The 27,422-nt window shown below is 44.7% G+C and overlaps 1 protein-coding gene across 1 annotated transcript; it reads left to right on the top strand.

The window, feature by feature from the left end:
• The first annotated feature begins 8,797 nt into the window (after positions 1-8,797).
• On the top strand, positions 8,798-13,094 carry TCEANC (transcription elongation factor A N-terminal and central domain containing). The gene is made up of 2 exons (XM_038757470.1): positions 8,798-8,832; positions 11,896-13,094. The coding sequence occupies exon 2, from the start codon at positions 11,906-11,908 to the stop codon at positions 12,983-12,985; it is 1,080 nt and encodes a 359-aa protein (XP_038613398.1). The 5' UTR covers positions 8,798-8,832; positions 11,896-11,905; the 3' UTR covers positions 12,986-13,094.
• The last annotated feature ends 14,328 nt before the right edge of the window (positions 13,095-27,422 follow it).

Here is a 27,422-nt window from a genome sequence, read left to right as displayed (position 1 = left end):
TTTGTTTTTACTACGTTTTTGTGGGAGTTTGTGTTTTGGGGGGGAAATTGAAGCGTCTGCGCGGGGGAGACAGATATCAGTACAAGTAAACAGGTATCAATATAAATAATGAGAATTCTAGCTATATACATAAGTGTTTTGGGGTGGGAGCCGGGGGAAGAGCAATGGGAGTGAGTCGTGGGGACGCGGAAGGGAGGGGAAGCTGAGGAAAAGCAGGGCTAAGTCTGGGAAGGCCTCTTGAAGGAGGTGTGCCTTCAGTAGGACTTTGAAGGAAGGGAGAGAGATCATTTGGTACAGTGCTCTGCACACAGTAAGCGCTCAATAAATATGATTGATGATGATGATTTGGTGGATTTAAGGCGGGAGGGCGTTCCAGGCCAGAGATAGGATGTAGGCCGGGGTCGGCAGTGAGACAGGCGAGATGGAGGCCCAGTGAGAAGGTTAGCACCAGAGGAGCGGAATGTGCGGGCTGGGATGGAGTGGGATATGTGGGATATTTGTGTTTTCTTCCCAGGCACTAGTCAGTCATTCAGAGATAGCAGTGTTCATGTCAATCAATCAATCAATCAATCAATCGTATTTATTGAGCGCTTACTATGTGCAGAGCACTGTACTAAGTGCTTGGGAAGTACAAATTGGCAACACATAGAGACAGTCCCTACCCAACAGTGGGCTCACAGTCTAAAAGGGGGAGACAGAGAGCAGAACCAAACATACCAACAAAATAAAATAAATAGGATAGAAATGTACAAGTAAAATAAATAAATAAATAGAGTAATAAATATGTACAACCATATATACATATATACAGGTGCTGTGGGGAAGGGAAGGAGGTAAGATGGGGGGATGGAGAGGGGGACGAGGGGGAGAGGAAGGAAGGGGCTCAGTCTGGGAAGGCCTCCTGGAGGAGGTGAGCTCTCAGCAGGGCCTTGAAGGGAGGAAGAGAGCTAGCTTGGCGGAGGGGCAGAGGGAGGACATTCCAGGCCCGGGGGATGACGTGGGCCGGGGGTCGACGGCGGGACAGGCGAGAACGAGGTACAGTGAGGAGATTAGCGGTGGAGGAGCGGAGGGTGCGGGCTGGGCAGTAGAAGGAGAGAAGGGAGGTGAGGTAGGAGGGGGCGAGGGGATGGACAGCCTTGAAGCCCAGGGTGAGGAGTTTTTACTGAATGTCAGTGTTTACTGAATCCCCACTTGGCATTAACGCTGCCCAGAGCGAGAGAAGAAGAGTACAGGAGGGGAAAGGGCCCCAGGAAGGCTTGGTTCTTCAATTACCACAGTCCTATACTCTTTCAACTCCTTGAGGGCAGGAATCCTGTCTACTAAATCTATTGTACTGTACTCTCCCAAGCACTTAGCAGCACCTAAGTGCTCAGTAAATTCTAGATTGATCAAAGAACAACAAAACTTTCACAGGGTGAAAAATTCATTTTAGGAGGAAAGATTATAGGAATTAAGGTTATCTAACCTAGACTGGAGATGGATAAAGGGTGACATCATCTGCAGACATGTGGTTAGTTTGAGGAGACCACTGTTTACAACAATAATTGTGGTATTTGTTAAGCGCTTACTATGTGCCAGGCGCTGCGGTGGATACAAGCAAACTGGGTTGGACACAGTCCTGTCCCATGTTACAGAAGGCCAAAGAAGAAGAAGTGGCCTTCAACTGCTTTGAGAAAGTTCGGTTTCCTGCCTGTAAAGGTGATTAACCCTCAAAGTGGTTGAAAGGGTATACTTTGAAACAACCAGCTGTAAAGGCCTTCAAAAATGTCCAACTCTCCTGGACACGTGATGATGATCAGAGGCCTGAGGCAGGAGACTGAACCAGTTGACCCTTAGGAGGCCTCTTTTTACACTCTGATTCCATGATCTTCTGTAGTTTCCCTTTCTAGCTCCCTAGTTAAAATTTGTTCCAATGAGATCAGCTCTATCCTTTTACTTCTGAAATAACTTTGGCTCAAATGTGTTTATTGTTTTCAACTATAAAACTGCAGGTCCTGAGTTGTTCTGGGTGGTATTACTGAAGTTTTAGTGCATGCTTAGTGTGATATTCTACTGCAAAAGTGGTTATTTGCCTGTCAAATACCCTTGCTCTCAAGTAGTTTGCAGTTTAAAACAATGCTTTGAACAAGATGACAGACTGCTTCCATAAGTCATTTTGCTCAAGGAATCTGACAAATGGAATGGGAAAAGAACTATTTAGAATCATTTCAAACTCAATGTCATGCCTGTGAAAGCTATTCGATCATCAGCCCTGGGGACTGAAGTTTGCTACTGAAAACAAGGTATGACACGGGCAGTGGGAAGAGTGAGACGGTTTCTGGGACTTGAGTGAAAATGTAGGGCTTGCACTGTCCAGGAGGTTCATGTGCATGGGCCCTGAACTTCAACAAGTCCTAGACAACTACATCCTCTGCATGTTTACCTCCAAGATACGGAAGTATAGGTGGGTGGCCACAAAGATGACTGTGAGTCTCAGGCGGGGACAGGGGTGGTGTCCAAATTGATAACCTTGCATCTCCCGCAGTGCATAGAACAGTGCTTGGCACATAGTAGACCCTTAAATACCTAATTATAATCATTTGATGGATAGATCCATAGCATGCTTGGCTGAGGGTGAACTTTGGACAGTAAGTTATTTGATCTAGAGTTCTCAAATGCTCAACCACTACTCGTAACCTTAAAACAAGAGAGCTGCAGCGTGACCGCAGATATATAGAAAGGGGAGAATAAAACTCTCTCAGAGCAGGACCCATCTTGACTGTCTTCCTTGAAAATGAGCAGCAGCAAGGCTTCAGATGCATTAGCAAGGGGTAGGGAAGTGTTCTGTCATCACCTTAGTGTAATAATAACTTTTTCCTCCTATTCATACACTCTCCGATCAAATGTAACCTCAATCCAATTTTGAAATGGAGGAAACTTAAGGCCACAGAATGCCACTGTCAAAGAGAACTGTTTTATTCTGGGCTTACTATCTGAGCTATTCTTAGTAAATGACTGACTCCCCATATTCTGTTAGCTCTTCCCTGTGAAGGATGCAAGAGCATAATAATAATAATAATGGCATTTGTTAAGCGTTTACTATGTGCAAAGCACTGTTCTAAGCGCTGGGGGGACACAAGGTGATCAGGTTGTCCCACGTGGGGCTCACAGTCTTAATCCCCATTTTAAAGCTGAGGTAACTGAGGCCCAGAGAAGTTAAGTGACTTGCCCAAAGTCACACAGCCGACAAGTGGCAGAGCCGAGATTAGAACCCATGACCTCTGGCTCCCAAGCCCGGGCTGTTTCCACTGAGCCACGTCTGGCTACATATGGATCAAAAATACCTTGCTGATTACAATGCATGTTTTTTAAGTTGCGCTTCACTTTCTCCTTAAAGGACTAATGAGCACTGACCACACTTCAAACAGACCACCCTACTGGAGAACACATAAAAGCAGCATTAAAAAAGCGGAAAGAGAGGCCCAGTTTTGGTTTCTTATTAGGACACATTTCCTCTAACCTCCTTACAAAGCAAAGGCTGCACTTTGACATGCCATTCGGAATTGTCACCTCTTCTGGCTCCCTTCAACCACTTTCTTCCAAACTCTTAACTTCATTTATGATTGTTTTAGAGTAACAGAGCAAATGAGGCTTTCATCCTGGTGTTTAAATCCAAAAGTGAGTAAATAAAACTGTAAAAATGTTACTGCATGTTGTGCAGACTTCCCAGACTGAGCCCCTTCCTTCCTCTCCCCCTCGTCCCCCTCTCCATCCCCCCACATCTTACCTCCTTCCCTTCCCCACAGCACCTGTATATATGTTTGTACATATTTATTACTCTATTTATTTTACTTGTACATATCTATTCTATTTTATTTAGTAGTATGTTTGGTTTTGTCTCCCCCTTTTAGACTGTGAGCCCACTGTTGGGTAGGGACTGTCTCTATATGTTGCCAATTTGTACTTCCCAAGCGCTTAGTACAGTGCTGTGCACACAGTAAGCGCTCAATAAATACGATTGATGATGATGATGATGATGATGACTCTATCTCCAAATTATCATCTGTGCCCATTAACCAGGCACTTGTAGGTGACAACGGGCATTGGGGCAAGCTGTTGGATTTTTCCACTGTGAATGCCCATTTGCAATGCAACAGATGCTTATTTTGTATTACTGTTATGAAAAAAAGTAGAAAATTTTACCCAAACTGTTACTGTTACTGCTGTTACTGTTACAGCAATCAGGCCCATGTTTTTAAAAGTTCAGAAACTCATGACACGATCTTAGACTTTGATGTTTTTGTTTTTTTACCCACCTGCATTGTTCAAGCCAGCTAATATACTGCCTGGCATTAATGCATTTGTATTCAGGAACTCTTAAGATGAACCTTTTGGGAGCATTAGAGAAGATCTTGTTTTGACTAGCGAATGGCCTTATTAAATTAGGGATAGGGAATTGGAGGTAGTGGAGGGAAGGCAGTCTGAGGTTTGTGCGGTAGGTGAGAGAATGGGAGTGGGGGAAGAAGGGCTTGATGGAAAGAGCACGGAGATGGGAGTCAGAGGACCCGGATTCCAATCCCGGCTCTGCCATTTGTCTGCTGTAGGACCTTGGTAAGTCACTTAATAATAATAATAATAATAATAATAATAATAGCATTTGTTAAGCGCTTACTATGTGCAAAGCACTGTTCTTCTCTGTGCCCCAGTTACCTCATACTTATTCTCCCTCCTACTTAGATTATGAGCCCTACATGGGACAAGAACTGTGTCACCTGATTATCTTGCATCGTCCCCAGTGCATCATAACAATAATGATGGTATTTGTTAAGTGCTTACCATGTGCCGAGCACTGTTCTAAGCGCTGGGGGAGACAAGGTTATACAAGTTTATTAGGCTGCACACAGTCTTAATCACCATTTTCTAGATGAGGTAACTGAGGCACAGAGAAGTTAAGTGACTTGCCCAAAGTCTCACAACTAAGTGGCGGTGCTAGGATTAGAACCCACGGCCTCTGTCTCCCAAACCCGTGCTCCTTCCACTAAGCCACGCTGCTTCTCTAATAGTAAGCACTTAACAAGTACCACAATGATCAAGTCTTTCGAGTGAAATGTGGTAGCATGAGGAGCCACAGCAGGGATGACTGAGGAGGGCAGAAGCAGCCAGAGTGATGGGTGAGAGTTGGGGAAAATTGTGGCAGGGCGGAGGGAAGAGCCGGTCAGAGAGGTGGTGGGGTAGGAGCTGTGGCAGAGAGAGAGAGAAAACCAGCCTGTCTCTACGGCCTCCTCTCAGCTCCAGCTGTTCCCGGCTCCTTCCCAAAGGTTCCCAGGGAAGAGCTTACTACCTAGCCCTTCTCTCACGCCTTAAGGGGCCAGCGGGATATCATCATCATCAATCGTATTTATTGAGCGCTTACTGTGTGCAGAGCACGGTACTAAGCACTTGGGAAGTACAAGTTGGCAACATATAGAGACGGTCCCTACCCAACAGTGGGCTCACAGTCTGCTTATTCAGAAACTCTTGGGGCATGTTCAGGACAATCTAAAAAAACCCACCCCATCTCTGTTGGCTAAATACAATCAAAGAGTCACATAGATCGTGGATTACCTGCCATCTCTCCTGCACAAACAAGTTTCTCTTTCTAACATCTTCTCTCTCAGACTTCTCCTGTGAGTCTCTCCCTCTTGGGGCTAGAGAGGAAAGATTCACTGTGCTTCACCGATGCATCATGATCTTATTGGAGATAACTAAACATAAAAAGTATAGAATGTCCATGAATAAATATGATTGATTGAAGGCCTACGATGGGGAAAACCAACCTGTGGATGCCAGTGGGCCACTTCACTGAGAAAATCAGCTCGGGCCATCAGAAGTCAAGGGCTTGAAGCTGCCTTGGGCTTGCCGGCCGGGATTTCCATCGCCACAGCTGGGCCACTCGCATCTGAGGTAAGAAACAATCTGAAAGTACAAAAGCAACGTTTTCAGGTTGTCATTCACAAAAAAATCCAAAAACTGACACCTAATAGTGCCCTTTTCTGCCTCTACTCTGACATGACCCTTCAAGGCCCTGCTGAGAGCTCACCTCCTCCAGGAGGCCTTCCCAGACTGAGCCCCTTCCTTCCTCTCCCCGTCGTCCCCCTCTCCATCCCCCCCATCTTACCTCCTTCCCTTTCCCACAGCACCTGTATATATGTATATATGTTTGTACATATTTATTACTCTATTTATTTATTTTACTTATACATATCTATTCTATTTATTTTATTTTGTTAGTATGTTTGGTTTTGTTCTCTGTCTCCCCCTTTTAGACTGTGAGCCCACTGTTGGGTAGGGACTGTCTCTGTATGTTGCCAATTTGTACTTCCCAAGCACTTAGTACAGTGCTCTGCACATAGTAAGTGCTCAATAAATACGATTGATGATGATGATGATGAAACCCCAGTGAAACCCCAGTGAAACCCCAGTATTTCATTCATTCAATCATATTTATTGAGTTCTTACTGTGTGCAGAGCACTGTACTAAGCTCTTGGGAAGTAGAAAAGCAATGTGGCTTACTGGAAAGTGCCCGGGCTTGGGAGCCAGAGATCATGGGTTCTAATCCCGGCTCCGCCACTTGCTAGCTGGGTGACTTTGGGCAAGTCACTTAACTTATCTGGGCCTCAATGACCTCATCTGTAAAATGGGCATTAAGACTGTGAGTCTCACGTGAGAAAACCTGAATACTCTGTATCTACCCCGGTGCTTAGCACAGTGCTTGGCACATAGTAAGCACTTAACAAATACCATCATTATTATTATTACCTACCCTTTTGTAGCCCCAAAGCCATATAGTGAAACCCCAGTATTTCATTAAAGAGCCTGGGCTTCGGAGTCAGAGGTCATGGGTTCTAATCCAGCCTCCGCCGCTTGTCAGCTGTGTAACTTTGGGCAAGTCACTTCACTTTTCTGGGCCTCAGTTACCACATCTGGAAAATGGGGATGAAGACTGTGAACCCCACATGGGACAACCTGAATACTTTGAACCTCCCCCAGCATTTAGAACAGTACTTGGCACATAGTGAGCGCTTAACAAATACCATCATTATTACTATTGTTATTACCTATCCCTTTGGAGCCCCAATGCTGTAGTGAAACCCCAGTACTTCACTCATTCATTCAATTGTATTTATTGAGTGCTTACTGTGTGCAGAGCACTGGACTAAGTGCTTGGGAAGCACAAATGGGTAACATCTAGATATGGCCCCTACCCCCAACAACGGACTCCCAGGCTAGAAGGGGGAGACAGACAACAAAATCAAACAAGTAGACAGAGAAGGGGGAAACTGACAACAACACAAGCATTGTAAGTGCTTAGTCCAGTGCTCTGCACACAGTAAGCGCTCAACAAATACGATTGAATGAATGAATGAATGAATATTGAGCAGTTACTGTGTGCAGAGCACTGGACTAAGTGCTTGGGAAGTACAAATGGGCAACACATAGAGACGGTCCCTACACAACAACAATGGGCTCACAGTCTAAAAGGGGGAGGCAGACAACAGAACAAGTAGACAGGTGTCAATACCATCAGAATAAATAGAATTAGAGTTATATATTCATTCATTCAATTGCATTTATTGGGCATTTACTGTGTGCAGAGCACTGTACTAAGTGCTTGGGAACTACAAGTTGGAAACATATAGAGACGGTCCCTACCCAACAACGGGCTCACAGTCTAGAATTATTTATAAGTAGAATGAGGGCTATTATAGACTATTTGACATTTCTAAATATACACATATTTGGTAGTCCTGGTTTGAATGGCGCGCTCCTTACGTTCAGGGCGCTGTACAGAGAAGCAGCGTGGGTTAGTGGAAGGAGCCCGGGTTTAGGAGTCGCAGGTCGTGGGTTCTAATCCCGCCCCCGCCACTTGTCAGCTGTGTGACTTTGGGTAAGTCACTTCTCTGGGCCTCATCTGGAAAATGGGGGTGAAGACTGTGAGCCCCACGTGGGACAACCTCATGGCCTTGTATCCTCCCCAGTGCTTAGAACAGTGCTTTGCACATAGTAAGCGCTTAATAAATGCCATCATTATCATACACATATTTGGTAGTACTGGTTTGAATGGCGCGCTCCTTACGTTCAGGGCGCTGGACAGAGAAGCAGCGTGGCTTAGTGGAAGGAGCCCGGGTTTAGGAGTCGCAAGGCGTGGGTTCTAATCCCGCCCCCGCCACTTGTCAGCTGTGTGACTTTGGGTAAGTCACTTCTCTGGGCCTCATCTGGGAAATGGGGGTGAAGACTGTGAGCCCCACGTGGGACAACCTCATGGCCTTGTATCCTCCCTAGCGCTTAGGACAGTGCTTTGCACACAGTAAGCTTTTAATAAATATTATTATTAGTATTATTATTATTATTACTAAGCGTCGGGCCGAACGCACACTAACGTTACAGGATGGGGCGGTGACTGGCTTCACCGGCCCGTGACCCCGAGGGAGGGGCCAGCGCATGCGCACTGGCGGGCCAGGGGACCGGGCGGCCTATGCGCATGCGCACTGGCGGGCCAGGGGACCCGGGCGGCCCATGCGCATGCGCACTGGCGGGCCAGGGGACCCGGGCGGCCCATGCGCATGCGCACTTGCGGGCCAGGGGACCGGGTGGCCTATGCGCATGCGCATTGGCGGCCGAGGAGCGCGGTTCCTGATTGGCTGAGCCGCCGGGCCTCTGGACCCCTTTCCGCCCCGCTCTGAGGTAATAAGGGTGGCACCTGTTAAGCGTTTACTCTGTGCAAAGCACTGTGCTAAGCGCTGGGGAGGCTACAGGGCGATCAGATTGGCCCACAGGGGGCTTACAGTCAGTCCCCATTGTACAGATCCAAGGTGATCAGGTTGTCCCCCGGTGGGCTCCCAGTCTTCATCCCCATTTGGCAGGTGAGGGAACTGAGGCCCAGAGAAGTGAAGTGACTCGCCCAAGGTCACCCAGCTGACAGTTGGCGGGGCCGGGATTTGAACCTATGACCTCTGACTCCAAAGCCGGGGCTCTTTCCACTGAGCCACAATGCTTACTGTCTCTATATGTTGCCAACTTGTACTGCCCAAGCGCTTAGTACAGTGCTCTGCATACAGTAAGCGCTCAATAAATACGGTTGATTATCTAAGGGGCTTGAGGGGGGACTGTGTGACCTTAGACAAGTCACTTCCCTCTGCCTCAGTTCCCTCATCGGAAAATATTATTATTATTATTTAAAATGAGGGTGAAGACTGTGTCCCCACTGTGGGACAGGGGCTGTATAATAATAATTATGATGGCATTTATTAAGTACTTACTATGTGTCAAGCACTGGTTAATAAATACGATTGAATGAATCCTCTCCCCCTCGTCCCCCTCTCCATCCCCCCATCTTACCTCCTTCCCTTCCCCACAGCACCTGCATATACGTATATGTTTGTACTTATAAGCGCTTAGTACAGTGCTCTGCACACAGTAAGCGCTCAATAAATACTATTGATTTGTACATATTTATTACTCTATTTTACTTGTACATATCTATTCTTTTTATTTTATTTTGTTAGTATGTTTGGTTTTGTTCTGTCTCCCCCTTTTAGACTGTGAAGCCACTGTTGGGTAGGGACTGTCTCTATATGTTGCCAACTTGTACTTCCCAAGCGCTTAGTACAGTGCTCTGCACACAGTAAGCACTCAATAAATACGATTGATTGATTGGTTGAATGAATGTTCTAAGCCCTGGGGAGGGTACCGGGTGATCAGGTTGTCCCACGTAGGGCTCACGGTCTTAATCCCCATTTTATAGATGAGGGAACTGAGGCACAGAGAAGTTAAGTGACTTGCCCAAAGTCACACAGCTGACAATTGGTGGAGCCGGGATTTGAACCCATGACCTCTGACTCCCAAGCCCGTGCTCTTTCCATTGAGCCACTCTGCTTCTCTAGCTGTACTAAGCACCTGGGAGAGCACAATAGATTATGTAGACACTCCCCATGGCCCTGTCCCCTCCAATATCGATCAGTGGTATTAATTGAGTGCTCACTGTAATAATAATAATAATTATAGGATTTGTTAAGCACTCACTATGTGCCAAGCACTGTTCTAAGCGTTGAGGTAGATACAAGGTAATAATAATAATAATCATTGTATTTGTTAAACACTTACTATGTGCCAAGCACTGTTCTAAGCACTGGGGTTGATACAAGGTAATCCGGTTGTCCCATATTGGGGTCACACTTTTAATTCCCATTTTACAGATGAAGGAACTGAGGCCCAGAGAACTTAAGTGGCTTGCCCAAGGTCACACAGCAGACAAGTAGCGGAGGCGGGATTAGAACCCAGGTCCTCTGACTCCCAATCCCTTGCTCTTGCCACTAAGCCACGCTGATTCTCAACAAAGATCGCAGTTACTATTATTATTCTTCATGGCCTGTGCCTCCCTCCCAGTTGGACTCTGGAGATGGGGCCATTTGCGGGAAGGATATTCCTAGAGTCTGATATATTACTAATAGTATTATAATACTAATAATACTAATATAATTAGTAATACTAATTACTAATAACGGTTCTCTCCCAAACACTTAAATGTTGTGTTCTGGACCCGGTGAGCACTCAATAAATACCACTGATTGATATTGGAGGGGACAGGCCCATGGGAGTGTCTACATAATCTATTGTGCTCTCCCAGGTGCTTAGTACAGTGCTCTGCACACAGTAAGTGCTCAATAAATACCACTGATTGAGTGATCCATGGTGTACTTTATAATTTCTTAGAAAGTCTCGGTGTTAGGACTGGGTTGGCTCTGAAGGAGCAAACCAACAATTGACATTTAAGTCACTGGGAACACATTCCACATTCACTTCCAAGGAAACATTCAACAATTGAGCCCTTAAGGATGTGCAGAGCACTGTACTAAGCACTCAGAACATATATACAAATCTTGGAGTACCCCCGTGAGGAGAGTTAGCCCTGCAGATTCTTGTCCTTACCCAAATGCAAGAAAATTATATTAGCCTTTAGTAGTAAAGGATGTGACGCTAAGAATTTAAATCCACACTAACCTCAAATTCTCAAACATTTTCTTTCAGGCACTCCCTTTGCTGCAAATTCTGGATAATTTTTTTGTAAATTCCACTAGTTTGCAGTCTAGAGGGGGCAATAATATATGTTATGGATATGAACGTGAGTGCTTTGAGGGTGAGGGTGGGGTGCATACCAAGTGTTTTTACTTTATTTTCTTTCTTTTCACTAGAGGTTTATTGTGCTATGCTGGTGTACTACTTTTCAGGACACTGGCCTTTGCCATACAGACTACAAATCTGTTCTCTTTAGGATGATACATTTTCGGTGATGTCAGTGGAGTTGGAGCCTAAACTGCTCACCTGAAAAGCTAGGGATCTGCTTTAAGCAGTGGTTCAGGTATAAGAAAAAGATAGGTGCCGAAGTTACAATTCTGGAGCCAACCATGGGATACAGTATCAATTTTTTAAAAATTGTACATGGGTTATTTGTTTCCCACCACCCTCTTGTGGCACACTCCTTATTAAAAATCAGTTTAACCCTCTTCATTATAACCAGCTTCATTCAGATGATAGATTTGTAGGAATCGGAGTTGGAAAAAATATCCTTCAGGAGTTAATGCTAAAGTTCTCTCTAATGTTACTGTGCTCCTGTGAATGAGATCCTATTGAAACTCGAGAACTTGGTTTCAGATCTCTTTCTAAAGTATTGTTGCAGTTAATCATGTTATGTAACACTTTTTTTTATAGGTGATTGCGGTTTGTACATAACTGAACAAGGCTAACTGGCCCAAAAAAAAAAAAAACCCAAACTACTAAAAAAACCCAAAAAACTTTGGCTCTTACTGTTTTTAAAGAAGTTGTTGACTGACTAGCAGACTTGAGAAAGTGCTAACTATTATTTTTCCTTTCCTTAGAGCTGTAAAGATGTCTGGCAAGAAGGAAGTGGTAACCAGAGCTTCTCTCCTTGAACAGCTCCTGGCCAGAAAGAAATTTCAAGAGCTCGGGGACCACCTTGCTGAACTAGAAACCATGCACATGACCACAGCGATTCTCCAGGAAACCAATGTTATCAAAGTTGTGTATGCGGTTCGCAGAAATTGCCCTATAGTGGCTTTTAAGAAGAAAGCCAAATGTTTATTAGCAAAGTGGAAAGCGCTTCATAAGAATACCCACCTTCAAGCAACAAGCATTACAGGGTTATCTCCAGAAAGCGGTGATGACGACATTGGACGTTTTACTGCAGTTCAGGAAGAAACTTTGGGGTCCTTACAACAGCGAAGTAAGGATGAAATGTTAAGCGTGGAGAGTTTGAATTCTTTGCTGCCTTCCCAGAGTGTTCCGGCGGATGTTGCGGGGGTCGTGTCAAAAGTCAGTGAGACGCGAGTTGGGGCTCTGGAACCTCGTAGCAATGATCCTTTCCCCGTTGGTGGTGAATCGAGCTCGAGTCAGGATCCCGTGATATCTGTAAGACGTAAAGCTGTGGGGCTTCTGCAAGAAGCCTTAACTGATCCTTCCTCTGACCAGTCAGAAATTGATCAGGGGCAAAAACTGGCCAGAGAAATTGAAGAACACATTTATGCTATGTATTCTAAAACTATCAAGAAGTATAAAAATTGCATCAGAAGCAAAGTTTCCAATTTGAGGAACGCAAAAAACGTGCATTTGCAACAAAACCTTATCTCCGGGAGCCTGACTACCAAGGCTTTTGCTGAAATGACGGTCATGGAAATGGCAAGTGACGAACTGAAGCAGCTGAGGGCTTCGTACACAGAAACCTGTGTGCAAGAGCATCATCTTCCTCAAGTACTTGATGGCACCCAGACAAACAAAATCAAATGTAGGCGCTGTGAGAAATTTGACTGCAAGGTCACCGTGATTTCCAGAGGGACCCTCTTCCTCCCAAGTTGGGTGCGGAGGGCAAACCCAGATGAGCAAATGATGACATACGTCATTTGTAATGAATGTGGGGAACAGTGGTACCATAGCAAGTGGGTTTGTTTGTGACACTGAGCAAATGGTTAGTTAACCGAGTATAAACGCCATTAGCGACCAGCCTGCCGGGTAAAAGAATTCAATCGGCTAAAATCCGCCTTTTCCTCTCTATCCAAACTGCTACCACGTTAATCCAATCACTTATCCTATCCCACCTTGATTATTGTATCAGCCTTCTTGCTGACCTCCCTGCCTCCTGTCTCTCCCCACTCCAGTCCATACTTCACTCTGCTGCCCGGGTCATGTTTCTACAAAACACTTCAGCCCGTGTTTCTCCACTCCTCAAAGACCTCCGGTGGTTGCCCTTCCACGTCTGCATCAAACCGAAACTCCTCACCATCGGCTTTAAAGCACTCAGTCACCTCGCCCCCTCCTACCTCAGCTCGCTACTCTCCAACAACCCAACACTTCGCTCCTCTAATACTAACCTACTACTGAACCTCGACCTCGTCTAACTCGCGGCCAACCATTCACCCACGTCTGGCCCCTGTCCTGGAACTCCCTCCCTCTTCACATCCAACCGACAATGACTCTCCCCGTCTTCAAAGCCTTATTGAAGTCACATCTCCTCCAAGAGGCCTTCCCTGACTAAATTCTCTTCCTTTTCTTCCACTTCCTTTTGCATTGTCCTGACTTGCTCCCTTTATTCATCCCCCTCCCAGTCCCACAGCACTTACGTACATATCAGTAATGCATTTATTAATGTCTGTCTCCACCTTTGGACTATAAGATCATTGTGAACAGGGAATGTGTTTGTTATATTGTACTCTCCCAAGTGCTTAGTAATAATAATAATAATAATAATGTCATTCATTAAGCGCTTACTATGTTCAAAGCACTTTTCTAAGCGCTGGGGAGGTTACAAGGCGATCAGGTTGTCCTACATGGGGCTCACAGTCTTAATCCCCATTTTACAGATGAGGTAACTGAGGCACAGAGAAGTTAAGTGACTTGCCCAAGTCACACAGCTGACAATAGTATAGTGCTCTGCACAAGTAAGCACTCAATACATATGATTGACCCTCAAAAAGAAGCTTTTCCCAAAGCCAGAATCCTTTTTTTCTTTATTGTTTTCTAAATAAACTTCTTGAAGTCAAGGATTGTGTATACTGATTTTTTAGTACCAACCAATTGTATTTATTGAATGTCAGGTCAGGCAGAGCACTGAACTAAATGTTTGGGAGACTACAGTAAAGTTAGTAGACATGATCCCTGCCCTCAAGGCTGTTAAAGTGTTGTACTTCCCCAAATGCTCATTACAGTAGATGTTCAATAAATGCAATTACTGACTGCTTGATTTAGGATTTGGCCTAAAACACATTTGCTTAATGCCTCAAATATGTCCTCATCGGTCTCTCTTCATTGCTCTTCCCTGTCCTCCCTTTTACAGATCCCCTTTATGAATTGTTCTTATAGAAAATGCTATAAATTCTTGGCCCTGCTCCTTACCCCTTCATTCTAAGCTCTGACTGAAATGACAGAAGGGTTCAAAAATCAATGTGCACCCTTATAAACTTGCATTGGAATTACTTTACCAGATTAGCAGAGCCCCTTCATGGATATGACCTACACTACAACAGGGCATGAGTTTGTGGCCTAGGAGAATGAAAAGTTAACTGTTCAGACACCAAAGTCCTCTATAAAAAAGTAACCACAGAGAAAGCCTTGAGGGCTCTTGTGTAAGAAAGCAGAGTGTAGTGAGGTGAGAAATGTAGCCCCACTTTTTACTGGTCCTTCACTTAAACCAGTAAAATCAAGTCACTGCCTGATAAATGTGTGCCTCTATTAATGATGAGTCTTAAACCAACTCTGGGAGACTAGTGAATATGGACTCTATTAATAGACTGTAAGAATTCCCAAACATTGCCTTCTCTCTACCTTTCATACAGCACTTTCAAAAGGGGACCTAATCAGGAATAGTTTAGTAAATCCGGTCTTAAAATCCAACCCTTTTGCTCTGGCCCCTTAACCTCATAATGCCCTCGGTACCTTCTGGTAAACACCCAGGGTCCACGTGGCTGAACAGGAGGAAATGAACCTAACTTGAAGCAGGAAAGATTTTGGTTGGGTGGGAGGAAGTATGACAAAGCTCTGAAATGGATTTCTCACGGAGTTTCCCACACTTGGTGATCTTGAGGCCACTGTAGTCCTTCCTCTGATTTGAATGGTTTAATTATTCATCTATCTTGAGGCAGGGGCTCTCGAGTTCCTCTCCAGTTCTATGGTGCCCTAGGTAAGTTTGTCTCAGAGTCTCTGCCAATCTAAATAAATCAAACATAAATCACTACTCCAAAATCATGGGAAAAGAATAAATAATTCAGTAAGCAAATTCAGATTTTGAATACTCAGCTGTCTAGTCCTTCCATCTGCAGGGTTGTGGAGTGTGAGTATAGTGCTTTTAGGCCAGGTTGATTATTTGCATTTGTTTTCTGAAAATTACATTTAGAACACGGTTACTAATTCCTTCCATTTTTGCACCTCCTAAGCCAGTGAGCCCCTCAAAGGGCAGGGATCAGGTGTAATTCCCAACTGTTCAGTCTCTCCCCATGCTTAGTACAGTGCTCTACACACATTAAGCGCTTAACAAATACCATCACTACTACTATGACGACAACAAAGTGGATTTTGTGTGATGGACTTTTTTCTGCTTCTGAAAGGCTCAGTGGTGTGTAGTTGGTTCCATATTCTTCCGGTGGGTTAGCAAATCTTTGTTGGGAAACTTCCACAGTAACTGTTTCTGCTTGAGGTTTTAGCTAATTTCATTTTCTCAAAAGTAATTCCAAACCTGCATTAAAAGTACAAACTGATTAAATATTAGTTCCTAACTAGATGGGGGAAAAAAAACTTGGCTTACATCAAGATATATTATTCTTTCACTCCTGTGGCCCTCATCCACCATCTGAAACCATTACTAAAACGGCAAACCAATCAGTCTCAAGTTTGGGGGGGCGGAGGGGCACAGTGTGTGTGTGTGTGTGTGTGTGTGTGTGTGTGTGTGTGTGTGTGTGTGTGTGTGTGTGTGTGTGTGTGTGTGTGTGTGTGTGTGTGTGTGTGTGTGTGTGTGTGTGTGTTTCGGTTGTTAATTTTTTTTTTAATCTAAAGACTATTATGTTGTCCTGAAGACATGGGAATCTCTTGTTCCATGTCTCAGCAAGACAGAAATATGGTTATAATTTCCATATTCCTTTCAAAGACCTTCTTTCACCAGTGAGAGTCATTATTGACTAGATTGCCACCAACTAATAGAAAATAGACATCAGGTCAGTTCCTGGCTTGCGCAGTTTCCACAAGAGGTCATATCTACCCTCTCACCTTTGTGATGAATGATGAGAGATTGCTGCCTTAGGTAAGCACTGACTAAAAAGTTCTGGCCACGTTTCCAAAATTCTTGATAAACTGAAAGCAAACTGTCAATTCCCGATCTAGTCATATCTACCCACGCAGAATTCAATGGACCTACTAGTGAATCGGGAATCAGGACTACTTCTGAACAAAAATGCAGGACAAGGCTGAAACATAATATTGCCACAACAGTGTTCTTCCTCAGATTGTATGTTTCCATCAGTTGTAAACTCCTTGAGAGCCAGTAATGTTTTCTTGCTTCTGTCTAACTCTCCCAGGCACTTAGCTCAGTGCTTCACATTCAAGAATCACTCAAAAAATAACTTTGGTTGACTGAGTTCAACTCTGAAGAATGGAGTCATGCTTGTTCCACTGTATTGTGCGTGGGTTGTTGCGGTGGATCAAATCAGTACTTTCTGCTGTTATTCAAACTTACTACCACAAATTCTAAATTATTAAAATAATGTTGACTTCCTTTCTGAGAAAAAATTCTTTCGCTTTTGGGTTGAGTGAAATGGAAAAAGGTTTGAGATAGATGTGAACAGTGCCATAGTTATGCATTTTTAACTTTTGCAGAAATGCTTTGTGCTTCTGTAACAGTTGGGAAGCTGGAAATGAAACAGAGGAGAGCCAGTAGTGAGGGCAAGGTCAGTGAGCCAGGGCTTCGGGTTGTGAAAGTCATGGCTCAATCACTTCAGATCTCAGTTTCTCTGTCCACCCTGCCAACAAATGGCATATTGTTCTGGTAACTTGGTGGCCGGGGCAAGAGGGGGAAGGGGGAATATAAACAAATGAGCCTCTATAGTTTGGCCTAATCAATGTTTCCCAACTGATTTTGAGTGAAGAACTTTGGAAGTTTGCTGCCACCTTTGATATCCTCCATGTGTGGGCGGGCACTCTCCAAAACTTTGGGCTGTACCCATAAATGCACCGTGACATCTGAGATGGCAGAGCCCTTCCTCCCCCCCCATCTTACAATGTTTAAAAAGTTTCATGTCCTCTGTTACTACAAACTTATAACTTCCTCAAAAAATGATTTGGGAGTAAAGCTTTCCAGGGTTAATAATAATAATTGTAGTATTTGTTTAGCGCTTACTATGTGCCAAGCACTGCACTAAGCGCTGGGGTGGATATAACTAGTGTGGCTTTGTGGAAAAGCATGGGCTTGGGAGTCGGAAGTCATGGGTTCTAATCCTGCCTCCACCACTTAGCTGTGTGACTTTGGGCAAGTCGCTTAACTTCTCTGTGCCTCAGTTACCTCCTATGTAAAATGGAGATTAAGACTGTGAACCCCACGCGGGGAACAACCTGAAAACCTTGTATCTACCCCAGCGCTTAGAACAGTGTGTGGCACATAGTAAGCGCTTAAATACCATTACTGTTATTATTACTATTATTATTATTACAAGCACATTAGGTTGGACACAGTCCCTGTCCCATGTGGGATTCACAGTCTAAATCCCCATTTTAAAGATGTGGTAACTGAGGCCCAAAGAAATAAAGTGACTTGCCCAAGGTCACACAGCTGACATGGTACAGCTGGGATTAGAACCCATAACCTTCCGACTCCCAGGCCTGATTGCTATCTACTATGACACGCTGGTCTCTCACTAGAGGTGGAGGCTTTGAAGTGGTGCTTATAAAACTACAGAGACTTTTCCCTGCCAACTATGCGTTGAGAAACCAGGGGAAAACTTCCTACCATTCCTTTTTCTGGAAAAAATAACAATAAAAAATAAACAAATAGATAAAAATTTTGTGACCTTTAAGGATGTGCTGGTAAATAAAAAGTGTGTTACTTCTAAAATGTCAAATTGAATATGTGGCCAATCAATTACTGACAGGAAAGCTTGAAGAAGTGCTTTTTTTAACATTAGACCTGAATGTTAAATTGTTCACATTCACAGAGGCATTTTTAAGTAAAGGTCACTAGAGGGTTCTGACTGCATTAAGCACAAAGGGATTTCTAACTTTAGATATTGGATAAAGTTGCATTCAGATGGTGGTAAACCACACAAGAAACAATATAGCCCAAAGTGAAGTTTGGAAAACGGGGCATTAAAACTGAGTTTAACACTTTCTTACTTGGGAGGTAACCTGTCCAGGCGGAACCCATGACTGAGAATGTAAGTGTGGCTGGCCTCTGATGGGAAGGCAACCGCCTCAGGACACAATCTCCGTGGGAGGAGACAACTAAAACTTCACTAAAAGTTCTCAGCCCAAGGAGGAAAGAGGAAATGGCACCTCTGTGAACAGAAAGCTGGGAAGAAGAGATACAGTGGTGTTGGGACAAGGTGGGGAGGGATGCCTAAGAATAGTTTACGATTGTTCTTGGATTTGTACTGTTTATGAATGGAGGCAGAAAAATTTCACTGGCAGCCTGCGCCTTTAGGATTGCCTTCTTCTCTTAGAGTGGGTCAGGGACTGTGTCTATTCTGATTGGATATTAATCTGCAACAATGTTTGGCACATAATAAGGATTTAACAAACATATTATTATTATCTCATGGTCTCACAAAAGACTGTATGTTGACTTTCAAGGTGAAATGCAACGCCCATCTTTTTTGGGCGGGTTTTTGCCAATTATTCCTATTCTATTTTGCAAGTATTCTTAACATATTATTGTTCCAAGACCACTGCAGTAAGAAAGAAAAGAAATCTTGGGGGAGTTTCAAGGATATTATAAAAGTAGCTATAGTGTATCTATGAAATGCCAGATGATAGGTTGGGGAGTTTCCAAAGCAGGTCACAGTATGAATCCATGTTATCTCTTTGCTACCCGCAAAAGTCAAATATCATAAATAGGAAAGTACCATAAATACCTTTCAGACCCCTCCAGGATCTTCACTTAAACTCTAAGTCATAGGATCGCTTCCCTCTTACATGTGTGAGCCAGTCGTTACTCACAAGAGTTCATTCTTCCTGTGAATACATTATAAAAGGAGATGTGAGACAAACGTATTTTTTCCCCACAACAAAACTGGGCTTCTCCTATTGTCTAGTCAGGTCCTTCTAGAGAAAACCGTGCCGTTATTTCAAAGGGAAATTACCCTTAATAGAAAGGTTTTATCCTCTCCAAAAGATTACAGTTCCCCTCCATGTCCTCGAGAAAATGAACAACAATAAAAGCCCAATACTTATATGAAGGGCCCAGGAGAGGCAGACTTCAGTGCTTCACCAGAAACTCTCTTTCATCTTTGGCAGAGAGAGGGGCAATACTGCCCAGTATCTTACTTCAGCTCCCTGGTTCCCCTTGCTCAGTTGATGACCCGGGGCTCTAAACTCTGAGTCAGGAACTCCGGGAAGATATCATTCCTGGCCAGAGGAAAAGGGGGATAAGAGCTGAGATCAATTAATCAATCAGTATTATGTATTGAGTGCCTACTGTGGGCAGAGTACTGTTCGAAGCACTTAGAGAGTTCCTTAGAGGTAAAAGATCTAGTCCTGCCTTCAAATAACTACTCAGGGAGACAAACAAACCACAAATATGATTGATCTATTGATTATCCTGGTGGATTTGAAGGGGAAGGGAATTCCGGGCGAAGGACTGGGCATGGACAAGGAGCCAGAGGCAAGAGAGGTGAGACCATATCTATCCTATTTATTTTATTTTGTTAGTATGTTTGGTTTTGTTCTCTGTCTCCCCCTTTTAGACTGTGAGCCCACTGTTGGGTAGGGACTGTCTCTATATGTTGCCAATTTGTACTTCCCAAGCGCTTAGTACAGTGCTCTGCACATAGTAAGTGCTCAATAAATACGATTGATGATGATGATGATGATGACCAAGGGACAGTGACCAGATTCACTTAGGCAGAATGTAGAGTGAAGGCTGGCAGGGGAGTGGGTGAAAGGAGCTGATAAATAAATAAAAGGGAGAGAATATTAGAGTAGCAGCTCTAACATTGTTTTTATGAGGCTCATTCTTTTGAATAAAAGAGAAGCAAGATGATTAATGAAGTCGCAGCTTCTGAAAGGAGATTCTGGGGCTCTAGTGCACAAGCACAGACAAAATCTGGCTCTTTCCCATAGCTTCCTAGGGTTCCTGCTGGCCCAACATCAGTCCTATCTTCCCTCCCAATTTTCTGAGTCCCCTCTAACTCCAATCCAGAAACCTGGGGCCATTATAGTAGTGGTCATAGTGGCAACACCTTCAGTAGTATTGGCTCAAGGGAAACAGGGATTACAGAGCTTGGGGTTAAAGGGTGGAGAGAAAGTCATGGCCTGTACTGTTAGCTCTACACCCTTGAAATAGCCTGAGCACAGTGTCTTGAAAATTTATCCTGCTCTGAGGAAATAGTCTTAGCCTGCAAACAATGAAAGCCTGGTGGAGGTGACATCGGGGACTCAAGGGAGAAGTTCTGGCCACAGTTAACATCCTGCAAAGAAACTCCAAAGGGATCTGAGCTCTGATTAGAAGTGAAATTTGGGTGTATTGGATTTAAAGGGAATGCAGCATTTGTAGTGTTGGAATTTCCAGAGCCAAACAGTACCCAAGTCAGCTGCCTGACTATGTCCAAACCAATGGGCTGTTTCAATGCAATAAAATTTTACATGCATGATTTCAGACATAAGGTAGGAGCTTTGTTTCAATCCCGCATGAAACATACTTCGTTTTAAAAGCTTTCTTGATGGTGGGGTGGGGGGATAAGCAGATTGAAAAAGTAACAGTTTGGGCCAAAGCAAACATTTGAAACTCAAAATGGAAATAAACTCCAAGGCTCAGTTGCTATCCATCTCACATTCTTGGGGATCGCTCAAGGTTAGGTTCATAGCAACGTCACAGCAAAAGTTTTTCCGTCTCAGACATGGCAACTAGTTTGGAGTTTTCACCTATGTTTCCCCTTCCTGGGTGAATTACTTTTTGTTGTTTTGCAGTTAATGATAAAATGAAACACTTTCTCATATCTCTAGGAAATGTTCAAAACTAAGATGCACCTTTGGCCAAATTCAGTGCTCAGTACAGTGCTCTGCAGACAGTAAACACTCAATAAACATGATTACTACTCCAAAGCAGTATCAGGCCTAGGGGTGGCAACGCAGAGATGGTGGGGGGCTATCATCCCCTTGGGATTAGGATTGAGGGCGGTGAGGCTGCTTGCCCTTTTGCACTGTAAAATAGGGGTTTCCTGTAAACTGGAGCTGTAACAGTCCTCCAGGACCTGGCTTTCTCCTACCCCGGCTCAATCATCAATGGTATTTACTGAGCGCTTACTATGTGCGGAACACTGTAATAAGCATTTGGGAGAGTACAGTACAAAAGAATTAGCAGACACACTCCCTGCCCAGCCTAAGCCCCCCTCAGATCTCTCTCCCCTCCCCATCATCATCATCATCAATCGTATTTATTGAGTGCTTACTATGTGCAGAGCACTGTACCAAGCGCTTGGGAAGTACAAATTGGCAACATATAGAGACAGTCCCTACCCAACAGTGGGCTCACAGTCTAAAAGGGGGATCATCGCCTCAACTCGCCTCAACTCGCTCCCTTTGCTCTACCCCCCCACCCCACAGCACTTGGGTATACATGTACAGATCTATAATTCCATTTATATTAATGCCTGTTTACTTGTTTTGATGCACATATAGCTATAATTCTATTTATTGACACTGGTGCTTTTGATGCCTGTTTACTTGTTTCGATGTCTGTCTCCCCCATTCTAGACTGTAAACCTGCTCTAGGGAGGGATTGTCTCTATTGCTGAATTGTACTTTTCAAGCATTTAGTACAGTGCTCTGCACACAGTAAGCGCTCAATAAATGACTGACTGAATGAATGAGCAAGCACATACGGAAACAGACACTCTGAGTCCTGCCCAGTTCCAGTCCCAAGAAGAAACAGATTCCTTGCTAAACTCTAACTCTGTGTATGTCTCCATGTCTCGCTCTCTAGCCCTTATCTGTCTGCATTCCCCCTCACCCCTGCCCGCCCTGTGGGAATGTCTGCCTGGCCTTGAGGGAGAGAGAGAGGGGGAGGGCAGGGGGGGAGAGCGAGAGAGAGAGAGTCTTTTATGATAAGTTTCCACCCCTATTCTAACCATCTAACTCCTCCGGTATAAATCAGTAAAGTCTCACATCATATACTGCTTTCCTTTTTTGTCCTGAAAAAGTCCAGTTAATTTGTCCCCATCCAGCTATCCACACAGTTTGTGTGACACAATCCCCTGAGTTGTCAGAGGCAATCTCTCCACGGCTCTAAGGATGATGCATGTAAATAATAATTAAAAAGTAGTTGTTCTTGAACATGAGTCATTGATACGGAACCAACATTTTGATTAACCGTAAACTCATTAATGAAACCACGTCAGGGACGACTGAAAGTTCATTAAAGTCATGATGTCCAGGTTGGCGATCAGTCATCTTGGAAACGATAGGGCGGAAGAGTATCAGAAGTTGAGAGTAGTGGATGAATTTCTGTCTTCACGGCCCTTGGACGACACCACTGTCTCCTATTTAGTTGTTGCACTTGCCTTTCTGTACTCCTCAGCTGTACCCTTGTAGTCATGATATCTATAGATTTTTCTCTGTTTTAGTTTTAGCTAGCAATGTTTTGAAAATTAACACCCAGATCTATTTTTAAAGTTTAAAGTTTGGTTCGGTAGTTATTCATTTTTATCCATTTAGGGGCTTTCAAGGTCCAGCTTAACGTGCCTGTGGCCAAGCAATGCGGTAGTCAGGATCAAATAATTTAACTGGGTAAAACGTAGCACAAATGCCCAAATTCATCCATCAGGGGCAGGGCTAGCAAGGAATGGTGAGTTCAAATTTCTCCTAATTTCCCAGGCCTCCAAAACAAAACCTACACATTTTCTCCCAACAACAACTCTGGATTGGGTTGCTGGTGGTTTTGGGTTGTTTTTTTTTTTTTAAGTATTTGATAAATATTTAAGAATTTGCTATACGTTTACTTTGTTCCAGACCCTGTACTAAATGCAGGTGTAAGGCTCACAGTCTTAATCCCCATTTTACAGAGAAGATAACTGAGGCACAAGGAAGTTAAGTGACTTGCCCAAGGTCACATGGTAGCCCAGATTAGAACCCAGGTCCTTCTGATTTCCAGGCCTGTGCTCTATCCAGGCCTTTATGTAAGTCTTTTCCCCTACAAGTCTATTACTACTCATTCTGCTCTGGAAATCTAGACATCTGGATTCTAGTCCCAGTTCAGGCTTGTGCCTCAGTGGTTAAGGTTTCTGAGCGAAGGGCCACCAAGGGCATTCTGTGAAATAGACTCAAAAGAAATACTGAGAAATTGTCAACCAACACAGTGGCAAAGCCCTCAGAAGTTACCAAGGAAACAGTCTCCGGGGCCATGGCACTTTGGCACAGCATTGGCCCTACGCTGCCATCACTCTGGCTGTAAATGGGTCGTGCTCTTAAACACATACGCTCCGAAATGTGAGGCACCCCTGCCTGCTTGCTCTTGCTTGTTGCATCCGTGCTCCAGGACTGAGCGAGTAAGTAGTGCTGTGCAAACTATATTCAATTTGTAGGGCAGGACTGAAAGAGCAAATATTGTGCCATATAGTCTCCCTCATGATTCATTCATTCAGTTGTATTTATAGAGCGCTTACTGTGTGCAAAGCACTTTACTAAGTGCTTGGGGGAGTACAGTATAACAATGAACAGACACATTCCCTGCCCACAATGAGTTCACATCACCGTAATCGATTGATTACTGTGTTTGTCAACTCCAGGCAGAAAAATGCCATCAGAACCTCCTTGTTAATAAAAAGAACTGCCCCAAATGGGTTAGTCCCCAGGGCTTCCTTCTCCCCATACTTCCCCAAGGTTTCACAGCTTTTCGGTTTTCCTCACCCTCGTATCTGCAACCTGAACTTGCCCCATCTCCACAGTTCCTTCACACCCTTCTCTACCGTATATCTATTTTTGTAATTGTTTTTTTTTATAGCGCCAACATTCAAGACCTTATTGCTGCAGCCACAGTGTCCCCATCGATGGTGGCCAGGACCAGGGCAGGGGAAGCCAGAGGAGACAAAAGAGACCTAAGGCTCCCCTGGACTCCACTGATTTCTTCCTCTTCCACTTTGGCCCCCTGCCCTGCCTCCACCTCCCTCCTGGTCCTGCCCAAGCCCTCCCTCACTGGTCTTCTCCAACTGGGCAGGTGTGGGAGGCAGGGACTGCAGAGCACAGAAGGGGCTGAGGCAGTTGTAGGCTGTCAGTCAATGGTATTTGAGAGCTTACTGTGTGCAGAGCATGTACTACGCACTTGGGAAAGTACGGTACAATATGGCTGGCAGACATGATCCCTTCCCACAAGGAATTTTGAGTCTAGAGAGGAAAATGGATATTAAAATAAACTATAAATAAGACAACTACAGATAAACTAGAGATAAGGGAAATGGCCGAGTATGGCCTTCCCAGACTGAGCCCCCTTTTTCCTCTTCTCCTCCCCATCCCCCGTGCCCTACCTCCTCCCCTCCCACAGCACTTGTATATGTTTGTACAGACTTACCACTCTATTTATTTTACTTGTACATATTTACTATTCTATTTATTTTGTTAATGTTGTGCATTTAGCTTTAATTCTATTTGTTCTGACGACTTGACACCCGTCTACATGTTTTGTTTTGTTGTCTGTCCCCCCCCCTTCTAGGCTGTGAGCCTGTTGTTGAGTAGGGACCGTCTCTATATGTTGCCAACTTGTACCTCCCAAGAGCTTAGTACAGTGCTCTGCACACAGTAAGCGCTCAATAAATACGATTGAATGAATGAATGAATAATGCTATGTGTGGCTGAAGGTAAGATGACTATCAAGTGCTTAAAGGGTACAGATCTGAGTGGTTAGGTGATGCACAGTGGAGGGTGGGAAAGGGAAATAAGGGCTTAGTCAGGGAAGGCTTCTTTGGAGGAGATGTAATTGTAGGAGGGCTTGGCAGGGGAGAGTGGTGGCCTAATGGCTATGAAGGGGGAGGGAGCTCTGGGCCACAGGAGGACATGGGCAAGGGCTTGGCGATGAGTGAGTAGATTGGCATTAGAGGAGCAAAGTCTGCAGGTTACGTTATCGTAGATCAATGAGGTAAGTAGGACAGCGGATTGAGTGCTTTAAAGCTGATGGTAAGGAATTTCTGTTGGATGCAGAGGTCGAGGGGCATCCTTTGGAGGTTTATGAGAAGTGAGGAGATCTAGATAATCAGTTTGTCAGAAAAGTGATCTGAGCAGTAGAGTGAAGAGTGGGCTGGAAAAGGGGGAGATGAGAGGCAGGGAGGTCAGCAAGGAGGCTGTTGCACTAATCACGGGGTGGGGGGATGTTATAAGTGGTTGGATCAGCATGGTAGCAGTTTGGAGGAAAGACAAGGACACGTTATAGAGACATGAACACCCAGAAAAGGCCCTGCTGGCACCAGGACAGCCCTCCCAGGCCAGTTCTGAATGCTGTGATGTGCCCTTTTGAGACCCTTCCCATGAACCCTGGCCTGGGGGAAAGCCCAGGACTATTCATCACTGAGTGGATAAACTGGGCGTAAAAGGACTGGTGTGTTGAGAGGCCTTGACATGTCAATTTTGGCCAATGAGGCGCAAATGCCTTGAAACCATTAAGACCCGACCTGCAAAAGGAAGATGGGAGACCACGGACGGGCAGGGTTACAAGCTGTGAACGTGAAGGGGGTGCGCATAGCAATCTGTGGTATTTATCTTCGACTCAATCATAGCTATAAGCGCTTTTTGGTGCTCTGGCTCTCTGCCTGTTCCCATATTTTGATATCTTCTGCCTCCACCAGTGGCTCGAAAGAGGGTTTCTTTTTTTCTTCTTTGGTGTGCTTGTAGGAGGATGATTCAGGAAAGCCACTGAAAGAGAGGGGCTGGGTTAGGGACAGTTGGGCAGGGTGAATTTGCTGAAACTTAATCAGCCTGAGAAGAAGTGACTTCTGGGCTGATGAAGAGCCAGTTTAAGAGGCAGCAAGAGCCCCACAGGTGGCTTCCAGGTTCACCAGTGACTTCTGTGGCCTGGAGAGGGAAAGTGACCCTTTTAGGATCTTCACCTCCTGCTCTTCTCTTGTCTCTGTTTCACAGCGAATATACCGTCAGCCAGCAGTATTTTTTGATGCTTACTGACTGCAAAGGACTATATGAGTTGCTTGGATGAGTTAAACAGCAGCAAGACATCCATTTTCTGCGGAACCAAGTGCTGGGGGTAAGTAGTCAATCGGTAAGATAATATCCCAGAGCATCCACTGTGTGTGGTGGTGCCCTGTCTTCTGCGTATATATCTTGATTATTTTTTCCTCTCTGGAATTTATTTTAAACTCTTGTCTTCTCTGCTAGACTGCAAGTTACTTCCCAAGTGCTTAGTATAGTGTTCAACAAACTGAATCAAGAGGCAGCATTGCCAAATAGAAAGGGCCCGGCCCCAGCCGATGGAGGACTTGGGCTCTAATACCAGTTCTGCCGTTTGCCTGCTGTGTGTGGCCTTGGACAAGTCACTTACCTTCTCTGTGCTTCAGTTTCTTCAACTGCAGAATGGGCATTTGGTGATCTGACCGCCTTCCTCTGTAGTCCCGAGAAGCAGCTTGTCTCAATGGAAAGAGCGTGGGCTTTGGAGTCAAAGGTCGTGGGTTCAAATCCCGGCTCCGCCAATTGTCAGCTGTGTGACTTTGGGCAAGTCACTTAACTTTTCTGGGCCTCAGTTCCCTCACCTGTAAAATGGGGATTAAGACTGTGAGACCCACATGGGACAACTGATCACCCTGTATCCCCCCAATGCTTAGAACAGTGCTTTGCACATAGTAAGCGCTTAACAAATACCATCATTATTATTATTATTATAAGGACCGTGTCTGACCTGTCTCGCTTGTATGTCTTGGTCCCGGGCAGGGCATGCTGCTAACTTTCACTCGATCTTGCCTGTCCCACCGCCGACCCCTGGCCCACATCCTACCTCTCACCTGGAATGCCCTCCCTCCAAATATCCGCCAAACTAGCTCTCTTCCTCCCTTCAAAGCCCTACTGAAGGCGCACCTCCTCCAAGAGGCCTTCCCAGACTAAGCTCCGCTTTTTCTCAGTTCCCCCTCTCTTCCACGTCACCTCGACTGGCTCCCTTTGCCCTCCCTGCAGATTGTAAACTCCCTGTGGGCAGGGAACGCAGTGCTCT

Source organism: Tachyglossus aculeatus, chromosome 15 (assembly GCF_015852505.1).
Source record: "Tachyglossus aculeatus isolate mTacAcu1 chromosome 15, mTacAcu1.pri, whole genome shotgun sequence".
Classification (NCBI taxonomy): domain Eukaryota; kingdom Metazoa; phylum Chordata; class Mammalia; order Monotremata; family Tachyglossidae; genus Tachyglossus; species Tachyglossus aculeatus.
Note: the sequence above shows the minus strand (reverse complement) of the source record. Positions and strands in the feature narration are given on the sequence as shown.